At 48.6% G+C, this 23,311-nt stretch overlaps 1 protein-coding gene across 1 annotated transcript in view; it reads left to right on the forward strand.

Annotated features, from left to right (window-relative positions):
• The window catches only part of CLSTN3 (calsyntenin 3), a 32,672-nt gene extending 18,129 nt beyond the window's left edge, over nt 1–14,543 (forward strand). The window contains exons 13-18 of the mRNA XM_084764896.1: nt 6,107–6,333; nt 6,576–6,746; nt 7,707–7,852; nt 8,266–8,401; nt 11,313–11,515; nt 11,752–14,543. Of these exons, the coding sequence (XP_084621022.1) occupies nt 6,107–6,333; nt 6,576–6,746; nt 7,707–7,852; nt 8,266–8,401; nt 11,313–11,515; nt 11,752–11,892 (1,024 nt within the window). The 3' untranslated portion in view covers nt 11,893–14,543. The remainder of the gene's footprint in view (nt 1–6,106; nt 6,334–6,575; nt 6,747–7,706; nt 7,853–8,265; nt 8,402–11,312; nt 11,516–11,751) is intronic.
• The last annotated feature ends 8,768 nt before the right edge of the window (nt 14,544–23,311 follow it).

Consider the following 23,311-nt stretch of genomic DNA (forward strand, 5'->3'; position numbering starts at 1 on the left):
GAGGCTCCCAAGCCCTTCATGCCTGAGGATCCAGCTTTTTTTTCCCCCTTAAATTATTATGTATACAGTGCTCTGGGCGTGCACTATAATACTGATGATTACAGTCCTCTTCCCCAAATCATTCCAATTCGTACAATAATAGACCAGAGTTCTCAGTCCTTCAGAGCTACAACCCTTTTGTCAAGACTGCTTGCTCAAGAAGGATGAGTCGGCTCATTTCTTCTTCTTTGTTTGTTGTTGTTTTGAGACTGGGTCTTACGCTGTAGCTCAAGCTGTCCTTAAAGTCACTGCAGTCTTCCTCCGACCTCAGCTTCCTGAGTGCTGGGATCGCAGGCATCAGCCACCACGCCTGGCTTTAGTCTGTTTCAGGTTACTATAACAGAGTACCTGAGACTGGGTAGTTTAGAAAGAACAGAGGCTTAATTTTCTTATACTTCTAGAGGCTGGGATGCCTTTCTATGATTGGTGGCTAGCGTCTGGCTAGGGACTTCCTGCTTTATCATCCCCTAATGGAACCGCTGAAGGGCTGGGAGGGTGGGAAGAAGAGGGAGAGGAGGAGGAAGAGGAGGAGGGAGAGGAGGAGGGAGAGGAGGAGGGAGAGGAGAAGAGGAGGTAAGAAAGGAGGACAGGAACGGATCGGAGAGGAAGAACAAGAACAGGCAGAGGAGCTGTGAGGCTCACGGCCCCTCTGTTCTGTCAGTGCTAATCCGTGAGGGTGCATCGCGCACCACCCCAGTGCCTCTCATCAGGGTCTACCTCCTAACGCCGCTCCACTGCGGATTACATCTCTAACACATCTAGAGCATCACATTCTGTTTCCGGCCCAGTAAATTTATGTTCTTCTTACATGCAAACTATATTCATTCCATCCTGACAGTCCTGTCTCATTCCAGCATGACTCAAAACAAAACAACAACAACAAAAACAAACAAACAAAAAACCCGAAAGTCTTGAGTGTCATCAGATTAGATCTGAGGTGTGACGTAGGGGCTGATAGAGCCTGAGGCAAGTTTCTCTTCATTTGTGAGCGATTGCAACTGAACAAATTGGCTGCTTCCCAAGTACAAGGCAAGGTGCCCCATAGGTTAGACACGTTCCGGAGGGGAGAAGGAAAAGGGGAATTCTGCCTCCAAGCACATCCTCAGGTGATCAGGATGGACAGCATCTCAGGATGCAGCCCAAGCTGGCCTTGAACTCATGACCCTCCTGCTTCACCACATCCATCTAATATTATGTCCTTTCTTCTCTTTTCATGTATACACACTCGCACCTGTTTGTATATGAACATGTGTGTGCACGTGAATGGAGGCCAGAGGTCAACACCAGGTGACAACACCAGGTGTCTTTCTCAATCACTTTCCACCTAATCCTTTATGTGCTGGCTCGTCCAGCCTGGCTAGCTAGCGGGTTCGAGGATCCTCCCGTCTCTGCCTCCCTAGCACATTGGTACGGGTAGGCTACTTGCCTAGCTGCTGGGTGGGTGTTGGAGATCCGAACTCAGGTCTTTACACTTTCGTGGGGAGTACTTTAGTACCTAGGCTGTGCTGATTTCCAGTCGTTAAGATTTCAGAGACGCACTTCAGTAAGCAGAATGGCTCGCCCTGGATTTGGGTCCCAGCGCATCACAAGTTGGGTGTGATGGTGCGTGACGTATAATCCCGGCACTCAGAAGGTCGAGGGAGGAGGATCAGGAGTTTAGGGTCATCCTTGGCTACACAGTGAGTTTGAAGCCACCCTGGGGCTACATGAGACCCCATCACAAAACACAACACAACACAACAAACACAACAAAACAAAAGCTTTTAAAGAACCCCTGACTCCCATCTGCTGCTTCTAAGCATACTGGGGTGGGAGTCAGCCGGAGGCAGCAGACAGCCCCACTCCCATGACTTGTTGTTGGCCTCAGCCATGTAGAAGCTCAACTTGTAGCTCGCCCAGGCTGTCCCATGCCGGGAGCTGTGCAGCTCTGGGGTCTTGGTGGTGACTTTGCCTTCGTTGCTCTAGAGGGCTGCCGGTCCCACTCTGCGATGCCCTAATACTGTCTGTATTGTCTCTGCCCTCACGGCTCTCGGGGCTCTCTGTGACATCGTTTGATTGAAATCAAGGTGAAATGAACCACGCTCCCTTCTCTAGTCTCAGCACTGTGTGGATGCTACAAAGCTCTTGTCGGCTATCCAAGCTGCACCTGGGATGGCTGTGTTAGGATGCTGGGGGAAGGTGGGGCTCTGTATCGGAATGCAGAGGGCGGAGACCTGAAGTGACCCGGGCCTGGAATGTTGAGTTCTTGACACACTCTGAGGCTGCCTTGAAGATCTGTGAAATGCCTTCACTTTCTTTTCTTTCTTTCTTTCTTTTAAGATTTATTTATTTATTATGCATACAATGTTCTGCCTGTACATACACCCTCAGGCCAGAGGAAGGCATCAGATCTCATTATAGATGTTTATGAGCCACCATGTGGTTGCTGGGAATTGAACTCAGGACCTTTGGAACAACAGTCAGTGCTCTTAACCTCTGAGCCATCTCTCCAGCCCTGCCTTAATTTTCATCGTTTTGATGAATAGCACATTCCTTCGGTCCCCACTGATCCCCTTTGTTAAAGGATCAAGCCTGCTTGTTCAGCCTTTGCTTGAGAGGCTGTGAATCCTTCAAATCCATAAGCTGTTTGCTTTTGAATTATGAATTATGTATTTAAATTATTTTTCTTTTCATTTTAATCCTATGACTAATGGTACTCCTGCAGCCTTGCCAATATTTTCTTAGATCTTCTTTCATACACACACACACACACACACACACACACACACACACACAATATTTTATCTACATGTGTGCACATGTGAGTGCCTGTGGAATCCAGAAGAGGGCATCCGATCAACTGATCAGCTGGAGTTACAGGCAGTTATGAACTGAACTGGACTCAGGAAGTTATGAACTGCTGAAGTGGTTGCTGGGAAACGAATTAGGGTCCTTTGGAAGAGCAGCGAGCGCTCCTCGTGGCTCAGCCATCTCTCCAGCCCCTACCAGCTGTTCTTGTTCATCTACTGTAAGTTCTGCTTCCAGAAATGCTCAGACCTGGGCAGACTGCAGCTCAGTCCCTTGCTGGCACACACAAGGCTGGCCCTGGCTTCAGTATCCAGCAGGAGAGCTGGCACTTCTACCTTCCTCATTTAGACCGGTCTAAATGGTCCTTTATGGACTATATATATTTCTAGAAAAATCCTGATTATGACATCTTCAGTCGTCTCTGAGAAGTTCCGTGCTGGGGAGATGACTCAGTAGGTAAAGGTCCTACCAGGCGAGCATGAGAAAGCCAGGAGGTGGCGAGCACCTGTCGCCCGCAGCTGAGATGGCTGGGGGCTGAGGAGCAGGAGACAGTGGATCCTCAGAGCGCGCTGGCCACCCATCCAGTACAGCCTGGTGAGCTCTGTGCTCAGGGACAGGCTCCTTCTTAAACCAAACCGAATCACACGAAACAAAAAAAAAAAGATCTTTTCTTCTCTCTGAGATCTCAACACAGCTCCCTCCCCAGCATTGTCTTTAAAAATTGCTCCATCTTATAACCTGTCACCTGGTTCCAAAGCTGCTTTCTCAGGTTTGACATTTGTTACCGCAACACCTGCTTCCCTGGCCCCGATTTTATGACTTGCCTTGTTGTAAAACGGAATAGCTGAGCCTGGGGATTTATTAAAAGAACTTTATCTCTTGTCGTTCTGGAGGCTGGGATGCCCAAGGCTGAGGCACTGGTGTCTGGTGAGGGCAGTCTTGTTGCATTGTCTCATGGTGGAAGGTGCAGGAAGAGCGAGGGTGGGGAGTGGGGGGTGGGAGGGAGGGGGGCACATTTCCTTGGTACAAATGTGGGCTTTAAACCTGGCCTACAGCTGGACTTTGAAGCCTTGACTCTGTGGCAAATACTGTGTGGCCCAGATGCTCCACCTGGAGGCTTCTTTTTCCTTCCTTCCTCCCTTTTTTTCCTTCCTTCCTTCCTTTCTGAGATTTATTATATACACAGTGTTCTGCCTACATGTGTGCCTGCCTGCCAGAAGAGGGTACCAGATCTTATTATAGATGGTTGTGAGTCACCATGTGGTTGCTGGGAATTGAACTCAGGACCTCTGGCAGAGCAGTCAGTGTTCTTAACCTCTGAGCCATCTCTCCAGCCCACCCCTTTCTTCTTTTCCTTTCCTTCTCCTTTTCCTCCCTCCTCTTCTTCCTCCTACCTTTTATTTCCTTTCTCTTTCTCTTTCTTTCTTTCCTGCCTTTTCTCTTTGATGAAATGTGTTTGTTTTGTTTTGGCGTCACCATGTAGCACTGGCTGGCTTGGAGCTTGCTTTGTAGACTAAGCTGGTCCAGGAAATCACAGGGAGGGACCTACCTGCCCCTGTCTCCTGAGTGCTGGTATTAAAGGTGTGCACCCCCATGACGGGCTTAGAATTGCATTCTTTCATTGAGAGACTACTAAGTTCCTCAAATTCTACTTTTGTGTGCATGTATGCCTCCTGTGTACAAGCTGGAGGCCAGAAGAGGCCACCAGCTACCCTGCAGCTGCAGTTAAAGGCAGGTGTGAGCTACCCAACAAGACTGCTGGAAACTGAACTCCAGGACCCTGGAAGAGCCAATGATTTTTATCTCTGTTTAAAAACCATAGACTGAGCCATATGTTTGAAGTTGTGAATAAACATACTGGGATCACACTCATTGTAATTAACCATTGATTACAGTGGTGCCAAATTGTTGATTATCGGTTCACTATGTTAGGCTACTTTAAGTGGCACTAACTAAAGACACTCTTACTGTAGCCACTAAAGAGCCCGTGGTCGTTCATGAGTAGTGTTGTTCTAAACACGTAATACGTAGCACTACATCACCATGGCATCCTCCTAATTAGTGTCTAGGATAATTAGATTATATGCGCCATATTCCTGTTTTTCCCCCCTCTTGGATGTAGGGTCTTGCTATCTAGCCAAAGCTGGCTTGCTACTCAGATGTGTAGTTCAGGATAGCCTGAAGTCTCACAAACTCTCCTGCCTCAGCCGCTTGGTGCCGATAGTAGAGACCTGAGCTATGTGCACTACCATGCATGGCTACAAAACTTTGGTCTCTTCTTCTTCTGCAGCACAGAAACACTGCTGTAAGGAAATAATGTGGCAGGATGTTCCATGAGCTAACGAGAGCTTGAGAGTGTGAGAGGGCTTGGTGATCTGCAGGGGCTGTGGCTGGAAAAGTGTGCCTAGGAGCATAACTGCCTGGTTGGCTAACAGAGTCTTCTGGACAGATGTCCAGTAAGGGGGATAGAAGACACACCAAAAAAGGAGGAGGATGTTATTAATAGATACGTGACTCTGCCCCACTTTTAGTGTTGGATGTTTTAGGGTACATATCTGACAGATATTTTACTGAACCCATGTAACTTTCACTGGGTTAAGAACTATGTGTATATATTTACATTTTTGTTTTTTGAAACAGAGTGTTAGGCCAGGGTGGCCTGGAACTCGCAATCCTCCTGTCTCAGCCTCTTGAGCCTTGGGATTACAGTTGCCATGCTTAGTGGAAGGGCAGAAAGAGGATGAGACTATCAAGGCTCTAGCTCAGCGTAGGTACATTTTTGCTAGGCCTGCCTCCCTTATTTTTTCACTAGCGTAGAACGTGACAGACATCCCGCGGCTTACAACTTTGGGGACATGACTACCCCCACAGCCTGGCCTATCCTACCTTTAGCTTTATCTGCAGCAGTGCCGTACTAGGAGGGACTTTGCTGTGGGGGTGGGGCACAGATACCTGGGCGTTGCCTTCTCTCTTCTACTCACTCTCTCTGACATGGTCCCCTGTTGTAGAGGTTGGGGGCTCAGAGGTATGAAAAAGACTCTAGACTATTGTTTTTTTTTATTTTTTAATTTTTAATATCTATTTATTTATTTGAGGCAGGGTCTCACTGTGTAGCTCTGACTGGCCCCAGAATTTGTATGTAAGCCAGGTTGGCCTTGAATTTACAGAGATCCACCTGACTCAGTCTCCCGAGTTCTGGGGGTTAAAGGCGTGCGCTACCGTGCTCGGGGGAGACTGGGGGGGGGTGTTGGCATGACGAGCTGCCTCTCTTCTCATGTAGGTGCTTTAGCGAGGAGTCCTGCGTCTCCATCCCGGACGTGGAGGGCTACGTGGTGGTTCTTCAGCCCGATGCCCCCCAGATCCTTCTGAGTGGCACAGCCCATTTTGCCCGCCCAGCTGTGGACTTCGAGGGACCCGAGGGGGTCCCTCTGTTCCCCGATCTTCAGATCACCTGCTCCATTTCTCACCAGGTGGAGACCAAAGTAGATGAGAGTTGGCAGGGCACCGGTAAGGATGACGCTAGGGCGGGGCACGGTCCAGAGTAGGGGTGACATCTGTAACAAGATAAGGGACTATGGGGCTGGAGATGGAGGGGCTTTCTGATTGATGTTTGCTTTCCTGAAGGAATGGCCCTGCCATGGGAAGGAGGAGTAGCCATAATGTGATGACAGCGACAGGGTCTCAGACCCTCAGCGGGCACAGCTCTCACCCTGACCCTGACTCTTCCCCCTTTCCCCCACCCCCCACAGTGACAGACACCCGCATGTCGGATGAGATTGTGCACAACCTGGACGGCTGTGAAATTTCTCTGGTAGGGGATGACCTAGACCCTGAGCGAGAAAGCCTCCTCTTAGACATGGCGTCCCTGCAGCAGCGAGGCCTGGAGCTCACCAACACATCTGCCTACCTCACCATTGCTGGTCAGTGAGGTCCAGGGGTCTGTCTGCTTTGTGGTGTATGTGTGTGACCTTCTCACGAATGAGCGAGGCTACTCCTTCCTTCCTTGGGATGTCGCTCAGATGCTATTTGGTTCCTTCTTAGCTGGGAGATAATTTGGCTTCCATGTTGAGGGAAGGCAGAAGCTCTGAACATTTCTCCCCGCCTCGTGCCCCCCTTCACCCCCAATGATTTATTTATGCATAGTGTTCTGCCTGCATGTACACATGTGGGCCAGAAGAGGGCACCAGATCTCATTATAGATGGTTGGCGAGCCACCATGTGGTTGCTGGGATTTGAATTCAGGACCTTTGGAAGAGCAGCCAGTGCTCTTAACCTCTGAGCCATCTCTCCAGGCCCTGGATAGTTCTCTCTTTCCTTTTGTTCTCTGTAGTCTGGCTTACCTCCTCTCCGGGCTCTCCTTCCATGTCTTCCTTCAGGGCTCACTTCTGCTTCTGTCCTCCCTTACCAGGTTTTGAGTCTTCTCGCTCTGTGATGTGTTTATCTTCCCTATCTTTCCCTGCATCCACCCCAGCTTGAAATGCTCGTTTCAGTGAATGGTGGCAAGTGATGTTTTTGTGGTTCCCTGAGGAAGCTGCCTATAGGAGGGAGGACGGGAGACAATGACAGTGACCAGTCCCTCTCCACTCCAGGCCTCGCCAAAGCTGTGTCCCTTGAGGGATGTTTTCTTTGCTTTCTGTTCCATAACTACCTAGATTCTTTCATCCTTGGGGGGTCGGGGGTGGTGGTTCCATAAGCACCAGGCTAAGTGAGAAGGTCAGAGAAGCAAATGTGGCCTTGTTTACTCTACCCCTGTAGACCAGAGTGCATGGGAGTGTTTTTTTGTTTTTTTTTTCTTCTCTGAGATGTGTCAGTTTACTATGCCTCTGTTTGAGGGATGGGGCTAACCAGCCCTCCTACTGTGCTGTCTCCTTGCCTCCCAGGGGTAGAGACCATCACTGTGTATGAAGAGATCCTGAGGCAGGCTCGTTATCAGCTTCGGCATGGCGCCGCCCTGTATGCCCGGAAATTCCGGCTTTCCTGCTCTGAGATGAATGGCCGCTACTCCAGCAACGAATTCATTGTGGAGGTACCCAGAGACTCCCTTTCCTTTCTTGGTCCCCTGCTCCTGGTAAGGAGCCAGGATGTATTGGACTCAGATAGATGGTTGATGGGGGTCAGGGACGTCATGGCATCCAGTGTTTCCTAGACCCATGATGGAGGAGGAGATGTGGGGTGACGCATCAGGTGATGGCGTGGGTGAGACGGTTTGCTGCGGCTAAGCCCAATGGCCTGAGGTCAAATGTGATCCCCAGAAACTGCACGGCAGGCAGAGAGAAGTGTCTCTTGAGAGTTGTCCTCTGACCCCCCCCCCCCAACACACACATTGTGCGCTGGGAATCCCACCCCAAATGAGAGAGGGGTGTACTGAGGGAGTGGAATGGGGCGTGGAGGGCCTTGGGGGAGAAGCCGTTGGACCTACAGGGGCCTCTCTTTCCTTAGGTCAACGTCCTGCATAGCATGAACCGGGTGGCCCACCCCAGCCACGTGCTCTCTTCACAGCAGTTCTTACACCGGGGTCACCAGCCTCCTCCTGAGATGGCCGGACACAGCCTGGCCAGCACCCACCGCAACTCCAGTACGCAAGCTCAGTGGGAGTGTGACGTAACCCGCATCCCTATGTCCTCGGGAGGGAGAGCAGTGGGTTCTGTTCTCTGTGGTATCAACCTTAGTGACAGTGTGGGATAATAATCTCCTTTTTTTCTGAGGCCATTTGCGAGTGATCACGGCGTGACTCACCAGGTGACACACTTCTTCCGTACCTATCAAACCTGTTCCATACGTTGCTTCTGACTCCAAGGTGTCCCCTCCTTTTCACCTCCCAAGCCCAAGCAGAATTAGGGGTTCATGAAGCTGAACTACCCTAAAACTGAAGAAGAAGAAGAAGTAAGCGCTACCATCTCCTCCAATGACAGAGGCTAATTATGGGGCAGCTTCTTAGGCGCCAGGCAAAAGAGATCCTGGTGACTAAGAAAGGTCAGGGAAGATTTCTTGACATCTGTGGAGTTTGCACCTGGGTCCTGGAGAGCAGGAGGTCTCGGGCAGAAGCCTGACAGTGAGGATTTGGAGGGTAGTTAAGGAGAGGGACAAAGTGACGGCGGCATCGTGCACAGCAGCTCCCAGTGTGTTGTTTATATGAACTGACTGAGCTGCTGTGTGGTTGCTGTGCTGTGCCGGAGTTTCGGCTCTGGTGACTAAACCAAAAGAAGTCCAAATAACCGTGGAATCACAGGGTAGAAAGTGGCTGCAGAAGGACGTCTCAGCTGAGGCGCTTTCTCCATCAAGGGGCGGTGTTATGTTAGGCTGTGGACAGCGCTTTCAACAGTTTCCCAATGATCCCATGACCCATTTGCTAAAACATCCCTTGGTGTTGGTGGAAGTGGTCGCTCAAGGCCAGAATTCGTTGCGTAGATTGAACGCAGCAAGATTTAAAGGGCTTTGTGAGGTCTTGATTTTTTTTTTTTTTTGCCTGTAGCTAAATTTAAAAATTCTCCCAAACTTTCTTCTGATTTACCCTTAATGAATCAGAGTTGTTAGCCTACAGCTGGGGTGTTTGCGGTTTGTCTTCTTTTGAAGTCACTATGGCTTGCTCTCTGAAAGTGGCATTGCCTGGCGGAGCCACAGGGGCCATCTGCTGGCAGTGTTGTTACTCCTTGGACTTGTTCATTGACTTGGGGACCCAAGAGGGGCTAATTTGAATGGCTGCGTGGAAAGAGAAGCTCTGACCCCTTCCCTTTCCTCTCCCAAGCCCAAGCAGTTGAGAAATGCTCATCCAACCAGGCTTGAAGCCAGTGCCCAGTGAGCCTGCCAGCCCCGCCCCTGCAGAGTTAGCTCTGTTTGGCAAGTGGTCCAAAATGGGCCATTGGTCAGGTCAGGACGGGGAACTAGCATGACGGGGAAACCATCAGGGCGGACTCAGGGTGCTGTGTGGGTGAGTGGCTGCTAGGACAGCCCCAGCAGGCATTCTCCACTTACCTGCTTGGTCCTGGAGCGGTGACACTGTGTGCTTGGCTGCTGTGGAGAGTGGTCTGTGGCTGGGTCTATGGGGCCTTTAATTCATCTCCTCTGTGCTTTGTTCTGTGGGTTTTAGGATGTAGGTGAATTTGAGGCTGGGTTGCAATGTGACCTTTGTGTACGGCTTGCTTGTGTGTGACTGCTGGTGTGTGTTGGAGACACACACACACACTTTCTCAGCAATAGGACTGCCTGGGGTGCGAAGAGAAGTGTGAACCCATGTGGCAGGTAGCGATCCAGCTGCCCAAGAGGGCTCTGGGATTGGGGGTGTATCTGTGGGGTGTCTTCCTCTTATTGCTCTCTCAGGTCTTTTGGGCTCCCCTACTTTGCCTTCTCCTGCTTCTCCGAGTGCTCTCTGCGTGTGCACAGAATGGGGCCCGGGGTGGGTTTGCAGCTGTGAATTCTGCGGCCCGTAGGGCCCATGCCTGGAGTGTTTGTGCCTTTCTTCAGGGGGGTGCTTGGATTGCTCAGCTAGTAGGGAGTTGGATGACCCTGCCCGTACTGCTCTTGAGTGCCATGCTAGAGACTCTGACCCATATCCCACTAATCCTGCTGTGTGAGCAGGCTGCTAGGTGGCTGGTACAGGCGGGTGGGTGGGCAGCTAGGGGCCTGGCTAGGGTATGGGGCTTGGCAATGTTTGTGCAGATGTGTGCCCACTCCCTTCTCATTGGCATGGGCTTGTGTTTGCACATCTGCATCTCCACCATCAGCTCCAAGGTCCACGTGAGAGTGCATGTGCCCTTCTGTTTCTCACTGCCTGTGAGAGTCCATGCGCCCCTGAACCTGGGCATCAGGATGGGGTCACAGGGAGGGAGGCCTGGGGGTTCCGAGGTCGGGGTAAGAACACCTCAGGAGGGGACTGGAAAGGAACAGAGGCCCCTCAGGACCAGGAACACCAAGCCTACAAGGAGAAGGGACGTGTCACGGAGCAGGAGTGCTCTCAGACCAGGTGGGTAAGTGTAGGGGCCGGTCCTGGCTACTGGAACCTGTCCCTAGCCTTGGGGACAGCACTTCTTGTGATAGGCTTAGGGCTGTTTCTCTTCTCATCCCAGTCAGTCCCCTGTAGCGGCTCCTCTCTTTCCCCCTGGAGAGTAAGTGGTCTCTCTGGAAGATCCAGCCAGAAAGGCACAGGAAGCTTCTAATTTTTGTCGTTTATCCAAAAACAATAGGGCTGCTCAAGGTAGCAGTAGGCTGGGGCCCTTCTCCACACCACCTGCCTTTCTTTGTACTTCTGCCTCCTTGAAAGTGTGCGTCTTTGGCCCTTGGAGCAGCTTCTCTTCACTTCCTTCCTGTTTATCCTCCATGGTGGGGTCTGTTTCTCTTCCAACTTCTCAGGTGATTCTCTTTCCTCAAGACCACCCTGAGGGCTGTTGTTTTACTCTTGGACTTTTCCCCCACAGAGCAATGCCTTCTCTCAGCACCCTACTTTGCCAGGCTGTGCTGGGTTCCGCTGACTCCTTGTATGTTCCCTGCAGTGGTCCCTAGTGCTGCGACTCTCATCATTGTGGTGTGTGTGGGCTTTCTGGTGCTTATGGTCATCCTCGGCCTCGTGCGGATCCACTCCCTTCACCGCCGCGTCTCGGGAACTGGCGGACCCTCAGCGGCTTCCGCTGACCCCAAAGACCCTGACCTCTTCTGGGATGATTCTGCACTCACCATTATAGTGAACCCCATGGAGGTGAGTGGCAGGAGGGAGCATGTTTATAGCAAACGGCCCTGACAAGGGCCCATGCCCTAGGTGAAAGCTCTTCATACGGTTGCTGAGAGCATGGAAGAGGAAGGGTGAGACTGTGGAGGGACGTGTGTGCGCGTGCGTGCGTGCGTGCGTGCGTGCGTGCGTGCGTGCGTGCAGAGTGGTTCTGGTTCTGGCTAGGCTGTTGAGCTCTCGCTCTCTGCTTTTGTCTCCCTCTCCAGTCCTACCAGAACCAGCAGGCCGGCGTAGCAGGGGTTGCTGGTGGCCAGCAAGAGGATGAAGACAGCAGTGACTCTGAGGTAGCCGACTCCCCCAGCAGCGATGAGAGACGCATCATTGAGAGCCCTCCACACCGCTACTGAGGCTCCAACCCTGCTAAGAGAGAGAGAGGTCTACCCTGGGGAAGACAGGCACCTAGGAAAGAAAGGGAGAAAGGCATTCGAGAGAAGAGAGACCACGGGGGAGAAAGAGCTCTTCACGCGGAGTGGTCCTTCAATCTCAGAAGCCCCACAGGCGCCACGGGGGTTTCCCTCCTCTTCCATCCTAGCCCCTGCCTTGGGCTGCCGTTCCCTTGGCAGGCTCCTGAGGCGTCTGCCCCAGCTGGCTGCACTTGGGAGAGTAGCCAATAGCTTTGGCTGCCCTGTAGTCCACCTGTGGCGCCACGCCCTGCCCGCCAAGCACTGTATCAACGGCCATAGTTGAGATGCGGATGGGATTGATGGAAGCCTGCTGCTGTGTCCCTCCCTACTCGGTCCTGTCTGTGGGGCCTTCCTTCTGTTGAGCCTCCCTGCTTCCCCTTTAGGATCCCCTGGCCTCTACTTCCCTTTCACTCTGGGGGGATTCCTGCGCCTCCCTCTTCTCCGTGTCTCCTCCCTCTCTCGTCCTCTCTTCCTCTCCTGCCTGAGCAGTCCCAAGGTCCTACAGTCCCTGTTCCTTTCTTCATGGCCTGCTTGTGCCTAGGTCACGGGGAAGGAGGAGGAGTCGGGGCCCGGGTGTATTATATATAGTGTATATTTTTTCAATGTTGTCGTGAGCACAGCTCCTGTGTTTCTGTGTGCAGCTCACAGCCTTGTATGTGTGCGTGCGTGTGGCATTGTCATGTCTTGGGGTGAGGGTAGGGGACATGGGTGTGGTAAGGGAGGGACACACCCTAGGGTTTTCAAATAAAACAACCAGAAAAAAAAAAGTTCTAGCCTGATGTCTACCCGGAAGATTCTGTGTGGCTGTGGGCTTTCTGACCCTCAGGGGGCCGTTTAGCTTTCTGAGCAGGTTGATGTGATGGGACAGGATTTGGTGGCTGTGGTTTGGTGGCCTGGCTGTGCACATCCCTGAGTTGTCAGGTCCCTGGGAATGTTAAGATGGGGCAGATGACTCACACTGCATCCTGGAAAATAATGACATACATGCATGGGCAGGTGCCCAGTGCCCTCTGGGGACACTGTCATCCCTTCTCATCACTTTCAAAATCCCACCCAGGGCACATCAGCTCCCAGCTGGAAAGTGCGAGGGCGATGCTGGCAGTCTGCTCTTTGCAACAAAGAGATCCTGAGCTCTTCTTTGCAGACTAGCCTATGGTTCAGGACCGAGGGAACCTCTGATTTGCCACGCCCCTTGACGTGGCTGCTGAGCAGCCTTAGTGCTCTTCACACCGTTTAAATGTTGCCTGTTTCTAAGAGCTCTTCTGTATTCAGATACCCCGTGGTCACATCTCCATGACAGCATGTTCCACGAGGCTATAGCACACGTATCTTTATCAAACAGAGTCTCTGTATCCTCTGCACCTTGTGTAGGGCCAGGCACATACTAGAGGCTCAGAAAATGATGCACGGAGTAGTGTGCAGTCCTCGGACTCACAGAAGACTTACTGGCAAGAGACAGGAGAGCTGACTCTGTGACCCATTGGCCTGGGAGGCCAGGAGGTGTAAGGTGGCCAGAGGATGCCCTGCAGTGTGTTCCTACAGCCGTCCGCTTGTGTGTCCACCTGTTGTCAGTATCTGCGACAACGCTACATGGGAAACAGCCTTCCAGCTGCTCCTGTAGTCCCTCAGGACCCCAAGGTGGGAGGTCAGAGGCTCAAGACAACGGGAAACTGTAACTCCCCAAAGAGTAAGAGAGTTTTTACTTCCAGTCTATCCAACCTTCTTCTTCTCTCTCTTGTCAACCTCCTCCTGATCCTCACTCACCTTGGATGTCAGAGGCTGAGGCTTCCTATGCAGAAGAGCAGAAGCCAAGCCTACCATTACTTTTACTTGCTTTGGAGCCCCTTATCCTCTGACGGAGGCTAGGGCATTGCAGCCTTCATTCACCTACAGTTTATTTTTTGTAACCTCTGTACCAAGCATGCCTTGCATTTGGCTTCTGCACTCTTGATTGCCCTCTTACCTGGCCTCTCTCAGCATCCCTGTTCCTGTTCCTATGTCTTTGCCTCTCTATTTCTGCCCTAGCATGCATGTGTGCGTGCATGTATACCGAAGTCCAGCTTTGTCATCAATTGTCGTAAACCCTGTGGCTGGCTGGCTGGTGACCTTGCAGACTTTCTCTGAGGGCAACCTTCCAGGCCAGAACTGACAGTTACTGGCAATAACTTCCACTGATGGTAGCAAGCTGATGGCTCCTAGTGGGGGCTTTCACTGATAGTGGCAAATGCCTAAAAAAGAAAAGGAAATAAGGAAAGAAAAAAAAAACCCCACACATACACACTTACACACACTCACTTACACACTTACACTTGATGGTGAATAAGACTCTAGCAGGTAGGTTTCAACAAGTTCCTCCTCTTCCTCCTCCTCCCCCTCCTCCTCCCTCTTCCCTCCTTTTCTCCTTTAGTTTATATACACCAACAAAATCTTTCAAGCAGTACAAAAATCACAATGTGTTTACATTCTATTTCTTTATAAATGAATGATTACAATGGATCTACATACAAAAATCGTATTTCCTAATACCTTCATATGACCAAATGTTTTACGTATTATGGGTGAAGAACAAACATGAATAACAAGTTAGTTCTAAGAACCCACATGTGTTTGTACCTAAGCAACTTGTTACATATTAACAGAGTATAAGCAAGCAAGGGAATTTCTCATCGAACTTTTCTTTACTGGCAGGCTGCAATTTGTGCTAACAAAGAAGGAATCAATTATCTTAAGAAGTAATCTTATAAAGATCTTAAAAGAATCACAAATCTAAACTCCTATATAAAAATAACCAGCTATGTCTATTTTAAGTCCTAAAGCTGTTCATCTACTCATTAATATGCTTTATTAAGTTATATCAGAAGCTGAGGGCAGAAAAATAGAATAAGGAAATCAATCTCAGTCACCAGCCCAGCTTGAAAGAGTCACATCAGCCAATGGTGCTATGGGCCATTGTTCTTGCTTTGCCAACCTCAAAAAGTCTCTAGATTTACTAATAAGTGGTGCACGCCTTTAATCCCAGCGCTTGGGAGGCAGAGACAGGAGGATCTCTGTGAGTTCAAGGCCAGCCTGGTCTACAAAGTGAGTCTAGGAGAGCCAAGGCTACACAGAGAAACCCTGTCTTAAAAAAAAAAAAAGGTGTACTTTCTCTTAACTTCAATTGTCCCTTAAGATTTCCTGCATCAGGGCCACTAGCAAGAACGTCTTTACCTAACCTTGTTGAACAATCTTGGTTTTCCAAATTCTTTCTAAGGGTCGTGGTCATTGTTAGCAATCTACATCTGCAGGTTCTTTTCAAGGGTGGTGGCTGAATCTGCTCCAGCAGCAATGCCTGAAAGAGATCAAGCATTGTTATTGTTTAAGCCAGTGATACTGCCCAGTGAGGGGCTGGAAGCCCCCCTTATAGTACTCACACAACTCACATATTAAGGGGAGTACAAGGACCGCAAAGGTAACAAGCAGAGCTATGCTCCATAAGAGCATGAAGTCCGCAGGACATGGAGTTTTTGGGATTATGCCTCACCAAAGACACAGCCATCGTGGGTTTGCTAACCAGTGGGCTGCATTCCATGAGTTCTAGAGCCTTTTGCTGTTTCTCTTGCATAGACCCGGCCGCTGCATGTACACACACGTACACACACACACACGCGGGGAGAATTAAGCAAGATGTCAACTTCAATGATCTAGGGAAAAGGCAGCAGGCAAGAGTCCAAATGGATCTTTATTTTCTTGCTCAAGATCTCCTGGAACATTCCCTAATTCCCCTTCCAGAATCTGGCAAAGCCCCAGGAGCTCAGGTTTGGCTGGGTTTCAAGTTCACCTAGTCCCAATTTAATTAGAAATAGCAGACATATTTCTTTTGGCCTCACTCAATTTCTCCTCCTGCAGTGTGTGTGTGGGGTGTGGGGTGTGGGGGGTGGGGAGTGGGATGTGGGGGGTGGGGCTCTTTCCCTCTTAAGTCTACTCTTGGCTGTGAAACTTAATTAGCTTAATCCATGGTGAAGATGCAAACCCTTGAGAGGCTCAGTGTGGAGGCAGGTGTGTCAACTGCAGTCCAAGAATAAACTGTGTCATTCTTCATGTTACCAAGCCGGGGCCCTGGAAACCTGCCTTTGTGTCATCAGGGATGGTGGATGCAAGTCCAGCGGAGGTGTGCGCAGATCCACCTTGCAGCTTTTGGGCTGATCAGTAACACTTAGAATCACCATCAGCCCTCACCTCGGGGGCTTTGTTGGGAAGGGTCAAGAACATGTCCTCTCTCATTCTTCGAGGAGCTGTGGAAGATCTCAGCTTCCTTTCAGACCTCAGCTTTTCAGAGACTTTCTGAAGTGGAGTCACTAAAACCCCAAGACCAGTCACAATGTGTGTGTGTGTGTGTGTGTGTGTGTGTGTCTGTGTGTGTGTGTGTGTGTGTGTTTTCCTCTGGGCTGTCTAAGAACTCCTTAGCTCCTTCAAACCCGTGGGTGTTTTCTGGGGATGTCTGTAAGCATGCTGTGTGAGGATGGTCTGGCGGGTCATACAGTTCCGCTCTGCACTGTGGCTATCAATTTCCTGAATCCACTTCACTCAGCCGCTTGTAGAGGCTCAGAGCTCTGTCCCTCCAGTTGCCTTCTGAGAGGCAGGAAGGCATGGGAAAGAGAGATGGGCGTGAAGATGACGGGTAGGGCCCCTGGCGGGTAGCAAGAGGAGCTGCTTTATCTACCTCCACAGTGCTGGAGTTCCTGCCTCTCCTCCGACATCACCCTGGGAGTGCTTAAAATACCCTCATCCTACAAGAAGAGGACAGACAAAGCTCTAAATGTATAGCCGGTGGGTAGAAGGAGGGGATGGAGACTGGTGTGTACAGGAACCAGCTCTGTCAGAGAAAGAATAAGAAGCCGGTGCCTCCCAGCTGAGGCTTCCAGGCCACAAGGAGAAGGGAGCCTCTGTTTGAACTTTCAGGTTCCTACAGCCCCTCCTCCCGCGTCCCACATCAGTTGGTTATTTTCCTTTTACTCCCCCTGTGGGTTGCAATGTGGTGGGCTCTACAACCAATTGGAGGATGCCTTTCTTTGTTGCTAGGTCACCGGGAAGCATCTTCTTTCCTTCCAAGACACTATGGAGAGGGAAACTAACTCCAAAAGAAGGCACAGTAGTGGCAACTTTGAGATAACAGTAGGACTACCGTGCCAGAGTATCAGGCCCAACGTGGACCTGGGCTGTTTGTGCCAGCTGTCTCCTTGGAGCTAGTTCCTTCATAAACTACTGGCCCAATGACCCTTTCCTACCAAGCTTCCTTGGCCCCTCCTTTTCTCCTAAAGTAGATTATCTCAGACATTTGCTAAGGCAATAAAGAGTTAACAAAGAGGCTGTTTGACAGGTCAATAGTGTCTGCTGTAGACAAGCAAAATGCCAAAGGCAGTGGAGCCTGTTGTGTGAAGGGAACTTTGCTGAGCTCTACAGAGTGCACTATCGCCCACATACCCAAGACCGGATAAGGCACCGGGCAAACGATTGCGCATGCCCAGCTGATGTGAGTCCTGAATTACTGTCAAGGGGTTGTGCTGTCAAAAGGGGATTATGGGTCCCTGACCCCTTGCCTTTTCCTGTTTGTTTCCTAGCCATGAGGTGGGCAGTTTGCTTTGCCCTGTGTTCCTGTCATTGCCACTTGGCATGGCAGCAATGGCCAAGAAACATTGGTTCTGTCTGGTCGTGTTTATAAATCTCTTTATAATCATCTCAGGTGTTTTGTTAGATCAATAGCCAGTTGACACCCAGTTTGGGCTGTTATAATGGAGGGCTGAGCGGCTTAGACAATAAGCATTTACTTGTCACAGTTTTGAAGGCTAGGGAGTCTATGATGTAGTTGCCCGCAGATCCGGTGTCTGGCAAGGCCTGTTTCTGGTTTGTAGATGACTAATTCATTTCTCTGTTCTCACATGGAAGGAAGCAGTGAAAGTTGAGGCAAATGGTCATATCCCTTCTGAGAGGTGTATAGACTTAGTGCCTTTTTCTATTGCTGTGAGGAGGTACCTTGTGAAAAGCAACTCAGGGAGACGTTAGTTTGCTCAGTTTAGGTTACGGTCTATCTTGGCAGGTTTGTTTCAGCAGCAGGAACTCGTGGAGCTGGGGCGCTTGTTCTCACAGTCAGCAACGAGCAGTGCTTCAGGGCTACACATCAGTGCTCATCTTGATTTCTCCACATACACATTCCAGAAACCCCTAAGCAGGCAACGGTCCGTCCACAATTAAGAAGGGTCTTCTCAGCTGGGCATGGTGGTGCACACCTTTAACCCCAGCATTCGAAGGCAGAGGCAGGAGGAGCGCTTTGAGTTTGAGGCCAGCCTGGTCTACAATGTGAGTCCAGGACAGCCAAGGCTACACAGAGAAACCTGTTACTCAGAGAAACCCTGTCTCAAACAAACAAACAAACAAACAAAACAAAACCCTGAAACAAACAAACAAACAACCCACCACCAAGAAAACAACAATACAAAAAAACCAAAGTCAACAACAACAACCCCCCAAGAACCCCAAAAACCAGAAGGTCTTCTCACATCATTTAATGCAATAAAGACAATTTCTCCACAGAACTGTCTAGAGGCCTACCCGCCAGGTGATTCTCGGTTTGTCTAAGCTGACAATTAACACTGACTATTGGCATTAATCCCATTTATTGAGTCTCAGTGCCATGTCCTAATCACTTCCCCAAGGCTCCAGCCATTTATATTGTCAGACTGGATGTTCAGTGTATGAACAGGTGGATGCTGCATTTTTGTTCATAACAGACACTATTTATTTTTATTTTTTACTTATTTGTGGTCTTGTGCATGCTAGACAAGTACTCTGCCATTGGGCTGCAGGCCTCCCAGTGCCTTCCCCTTCTAACTTTTAAACCTGATAACTTCAACTTCCCTGAGAAGATCAAGCCTCACTGCTTAGTAGGACAAAGTGACTTAAAACCTAGAGCAGCTGTAGAATTTAGTATAGAGACAGTGAGTAAAAATCATAGAATCTTGATGTTAGTTTAAAAATAAGTCTTGAAATCTGACTTTAGAATTAAGTTAAACTTTATGTATATAAACTTTTAATTTTAATTAAAATAGAATTGTATCACTTTCTCCTTTCTCTTTCCTTCTTCTAATTCTTCCCATCTCTCTCTCTCTCTCTCTCTCTCTCTCTCTCTCTCTCTCTCTCTCTCTCTCACACACACACACACACACACGCATGTGCATATTTATACACAAATATACATACAAATACATACAAATGAAAATCTGTTGAGTGCATTTAGTGTTGCTTGTGTATATGTGATTTCAGGGCTAACCATGTGGAATTGGATAACCTGCAAAAGACTCTGGCCAACATTTGTCTGTTGCCTGCAGTTCTTTGTCTAGAAGTGAGGCCCCGTGAGATTTCAGTTAGCATATCTACTGGTTTTGTCATTGTTCACGTCCTATTTAGGCGGCCACATTGTTAAGGTATTATGGGGGTAGCTTCCCTGTCATTTCTAGGAGACACAGTCTCAGAGCAGAAACTGTCTTCCTGGTCCTCTGGCTCTTATAATCCTTCTACAGCCTTTGCCATGATATTCCCTGAGCCTTAGGTACCGGAGTTGTATCTGCTGGGGCTGGGCACCACGTGATCCTTGAACTTTGACCAGATGTGGTTTTTCTGTACTGGCTTTCGTCTGCTTTAAACTGATGCTTGTTTGATGAGGAGTGAGAGCTACACTTATCTGTGGGTATAAGGGCAAGTGTTTAGAATGCAGTTAGAAATTGGGCTGGCTCGGTAAAGTAGTAGTAGTAGGTTCTGTAAGCCCATGACTTCACTAGCCTTGGGTAGTTAGGTAGGTTTTCAGTACCAGGCATGATTTCCTTCCTGTTGAGTGAGCCTTAAGTCCAATTAGAAGGATGGTGCTTATCACCAAGATGTGAGGGCCACTGCTGCACCGTTAGGCATATCTTGGCACGTTGGTCACAGTTGTGGTTCATCGGAATCACAGCTGGGTAGGACTGAGAAAGCTGGTCCCCAGGAAGGAGCTTTCTGGTCAGATCAACTGAATTCAAGCTTCCAATTCTTGTGTCCTAAGCGTGTGGTGTCTTCAGCAATGGGGGTTTACCGTCAACCTCTGAGAGGCAGCCAAGGGCAATGGAAATATATATATATATATTGTGCACATATATATATGTGCATACATACACACACACATAGCTTTGGGAGTCACCTGGATTACCCTGACCAACAACTTGAAAGATTTCTCATGACTGGTACTGTGGCTTTTGTTAGACTATGGCTCTTGGAGAGAGGGGCATTGTCAGCTCAAGTATCATAACGTGTGTGTGTGTGTGTGTGTGTGTGTGTGTGGGTGGGTGTGTGTGTATGTGTATGTGTATGTAGTATTCCATTTTGTGCCACAGTTTCATTATCCACTCACCTGTTGAAAGACATTGTTTCCATTTCCTACCTATTGTGAATAGAGCAGCAATGAACATGGCGGAATATCTATGAAATAGGATGTTGAGTCCTTTGGCCATATATATGCCAAGGAATGGTGGATGAGGTTGAGTATTTTTACTAAATTTAAACTATATTTACTAAATCAGCCTAATTTCTAACTGTATTCTAAATCCTTATCCTTATACCCACTGCTGGGTCACATGGTAGACTTTTTAGCTTCTGAGGATTCTCCGTTACTCATTTCCAGGGTGGATGCACCAATTTGCAATCCCCACCAACAGTGAACGAGGGTTCCCTTTCCCCATATCTTCTCCAGCACTTGTTCGTTGTTTTGCTCATCTTAGCCCTTCTGACTGAGGCGAGATGAAGTCTCAAAGTTGTTTCAAATTTGCATCTATCAAATTGCTAAAGATTATGAATAGTTTGAAGCATTTCTTCACCATCTTTTTCTTCTTTTGAGAGCTCTCTGTTTAGATCCCAAGCCCAGTTTTTAATTGGGTCATTTGTTTTCTTGGTTATTTGTACTTTGAGTTCTTCATATATTTTGTATGTTAATACTCTGTTCGATGTATAGCTGGCAAAAAAAACCCACGCTCCCACTCTGAGGGTTTCTTCAGTCAATTGCTTCCTTAGCCATACAGAAGCCTTTTAGTCATATGAGGTCCCACTTGCCAATTCCTAAGCAAATGGTGTCCTGTTCAGAAGGCCGTTCCCTACATTCGTGTTTTCTTCTAGAAGTTTTAGAGTTTCTTGTTTCCCAGTGAGGACTTTGATCTACTTGGAGTTAATTTTTGTGCAGGGAATTGATCCAAGTGTAATTTTATTCTTCTCTGTATGGGCACCCAGTTTTCTAATGACCATTTGTTGAGGATGCTGTCTTTCTTCAGTGGATGTTTTCGCCTCTTTCCCAAGTATCATATGGCTGTTAGTTATGTGTATTCGTGTTTGGCTTTGTTGTTTTGTTCGCATATCTGTTTTTGTGTCTAATGACACTGTTTTTTTTTTGTTCTATGTCTTAAAATATGGAATGGTAATCCATCTATTATTATTCTTTTTGCTTGGGATTGCTTTGGCTCTCTGGGGTTTTTACAGTTCCATACGGACCTTGGAATTCTTTTCCTACTTCTACGGGGAGTGTTGTGGGTATTTTAATGAGGATTTTATTGGATTTGAAAGTTGTTGTTGTTGTTTTGTTTGTTTGGTTGGTTTTTTTTTTTTTTGAGACACGTTCTCACCATGTAACAATAGGTGGTCTTGAAATCATAGATATCCACCTGCCTCTGCCTCTGCCTCTTGAGTCTTGGGATTCAAAGCATGCACCAGCATGAGTGGATAAGCCCTACATTTTTAACTGGAAATACGTTTTGTCTTTAGGTTAATTCTAGTTGAAAGTAATACGATGCTACTCAAGGTAAGAAACAGTATTACAACTATGGTGCCTTGAGTGAGAATGGCCCCCGTAGGCTCATATTTTTTAGTAGCTGGTTCCAAGTTGATGGAACTGTTTGGGAAGGATTAGGAATGTGACTTTGTTGGTGGAGGTGTTGCACGTTGGTAGCTTTGGGGTTTCAAAAGCCTCGCACCCTTCCCAGTGTGTTCTCTCTGCCTCCTGCTTATGGATCAAGATGTGAGCTCTCAGCTGTTCCTACTTGCCACTGTGGACTCACCCTCTGAAACTGGAAGCCAAATTAAAGGCTTCCTTTTGTAATTTTTCTTGGTCGTGTTTTGTCACAGCAATAGGAAAGTAACTAAGATAATAACATTTAATGAAATAAAAAAAACATTTATTGCATTTTAACTTGTGGTGTGTGTGTGTGTGTGTGTGTGTGTGTGTGTGTGCCAGATATTATATGAGAAAATGTAAGGGATTCAGTGACATCTAAGAGATTGGGAAGAGCTGATTCAGAGACACATCTGAGGCCCAGCACACCATTTTGAGATGGTCCCTCATAGCTACTGTCCATGGCAGAGCAAATGTATGTACTCTGTGTTCTCTGGCCAACATATGACATATGGAGTCAAGGCTGTAGTGACCAACAGGTGACCCTGGCGATGATGTAAACAGACTTACACACAAATAGCCGGGTCCATGGTATTGTATCCCTACCCTCCCTGAAACAAGTTCTTATGTAGCATAGGCCAGTTTTAAACTCACTATGTATAGGCGGGTGACCTTGAACTCTTTATCGGGGACTACAGGCTGACAGAGCTGTTAATGTTCTCTGTCAGAAAGGAGCCCAATCACTGTGCCCAGCTGTAATCATCTAAATTGTCTAAGAGTAACAAAATTGACTGGATGGGATTTCTCAGTAGAGCTGCTGCCGGTGCCACAAGGGCTCCTGTAAGTGACCTCAATTCAGTCACTGTTTCATCAAACAGGGCTTGGCAGAATCTTCCTTTGATATGTTCACTCCCTCCTTATTTGGAGTGACTAGACGTTTCTTTTATGTCACCCCAGAAACAGCAATGAGAAAATGGAAGATTATAAAGCCACAGCGAGCTCTTTGTGGGATGATCCTTTCATTAGCGTTTAATTCTATAGTTGCTGTCTATTGTGTGGCTTTTCCTGGGGAGACGCGAACAAATGCTCGCTCACTTCAGATAGAGCACTGGCCACAGACGGAAGAAACAATGCCATCAGAGTCTACCGTGGTGAGCCAGTGAGTTTATTGGAGTTACTTTTAGGAGCATGGATGACTCAAAAGGCGTTACCAAAAAGCCCACCCCCGCACCGGAGAGGATGCACGCAGGCAATGCCCCTGGAGCTCCCTGCACAACTTCAGCTGGAGGGAGAATGTCTTCTCCCCGCTCACTTGTCCTTCTTATATGACTTGGGGCTCGGCCTTGTGAACCAAGTTGTGAATGTTGTAATTGTCGGAGCTTCCAGATTCTGGTGGATGCACGCGCTTCTCTCTTCCTTTCAGAA

Source organism: Acomys minous (assembly GCF_964271855.1).
Source record: "Acomys minous genome assembly, chromosome: 17".
In the NCBI taxonomy this organism is placed as follows: domain Eukaryota; kingdom Metazoa; phylum Chordata; class Mammalia; order Rodentia; family Muridae; genus Acomys; species Acomys minous.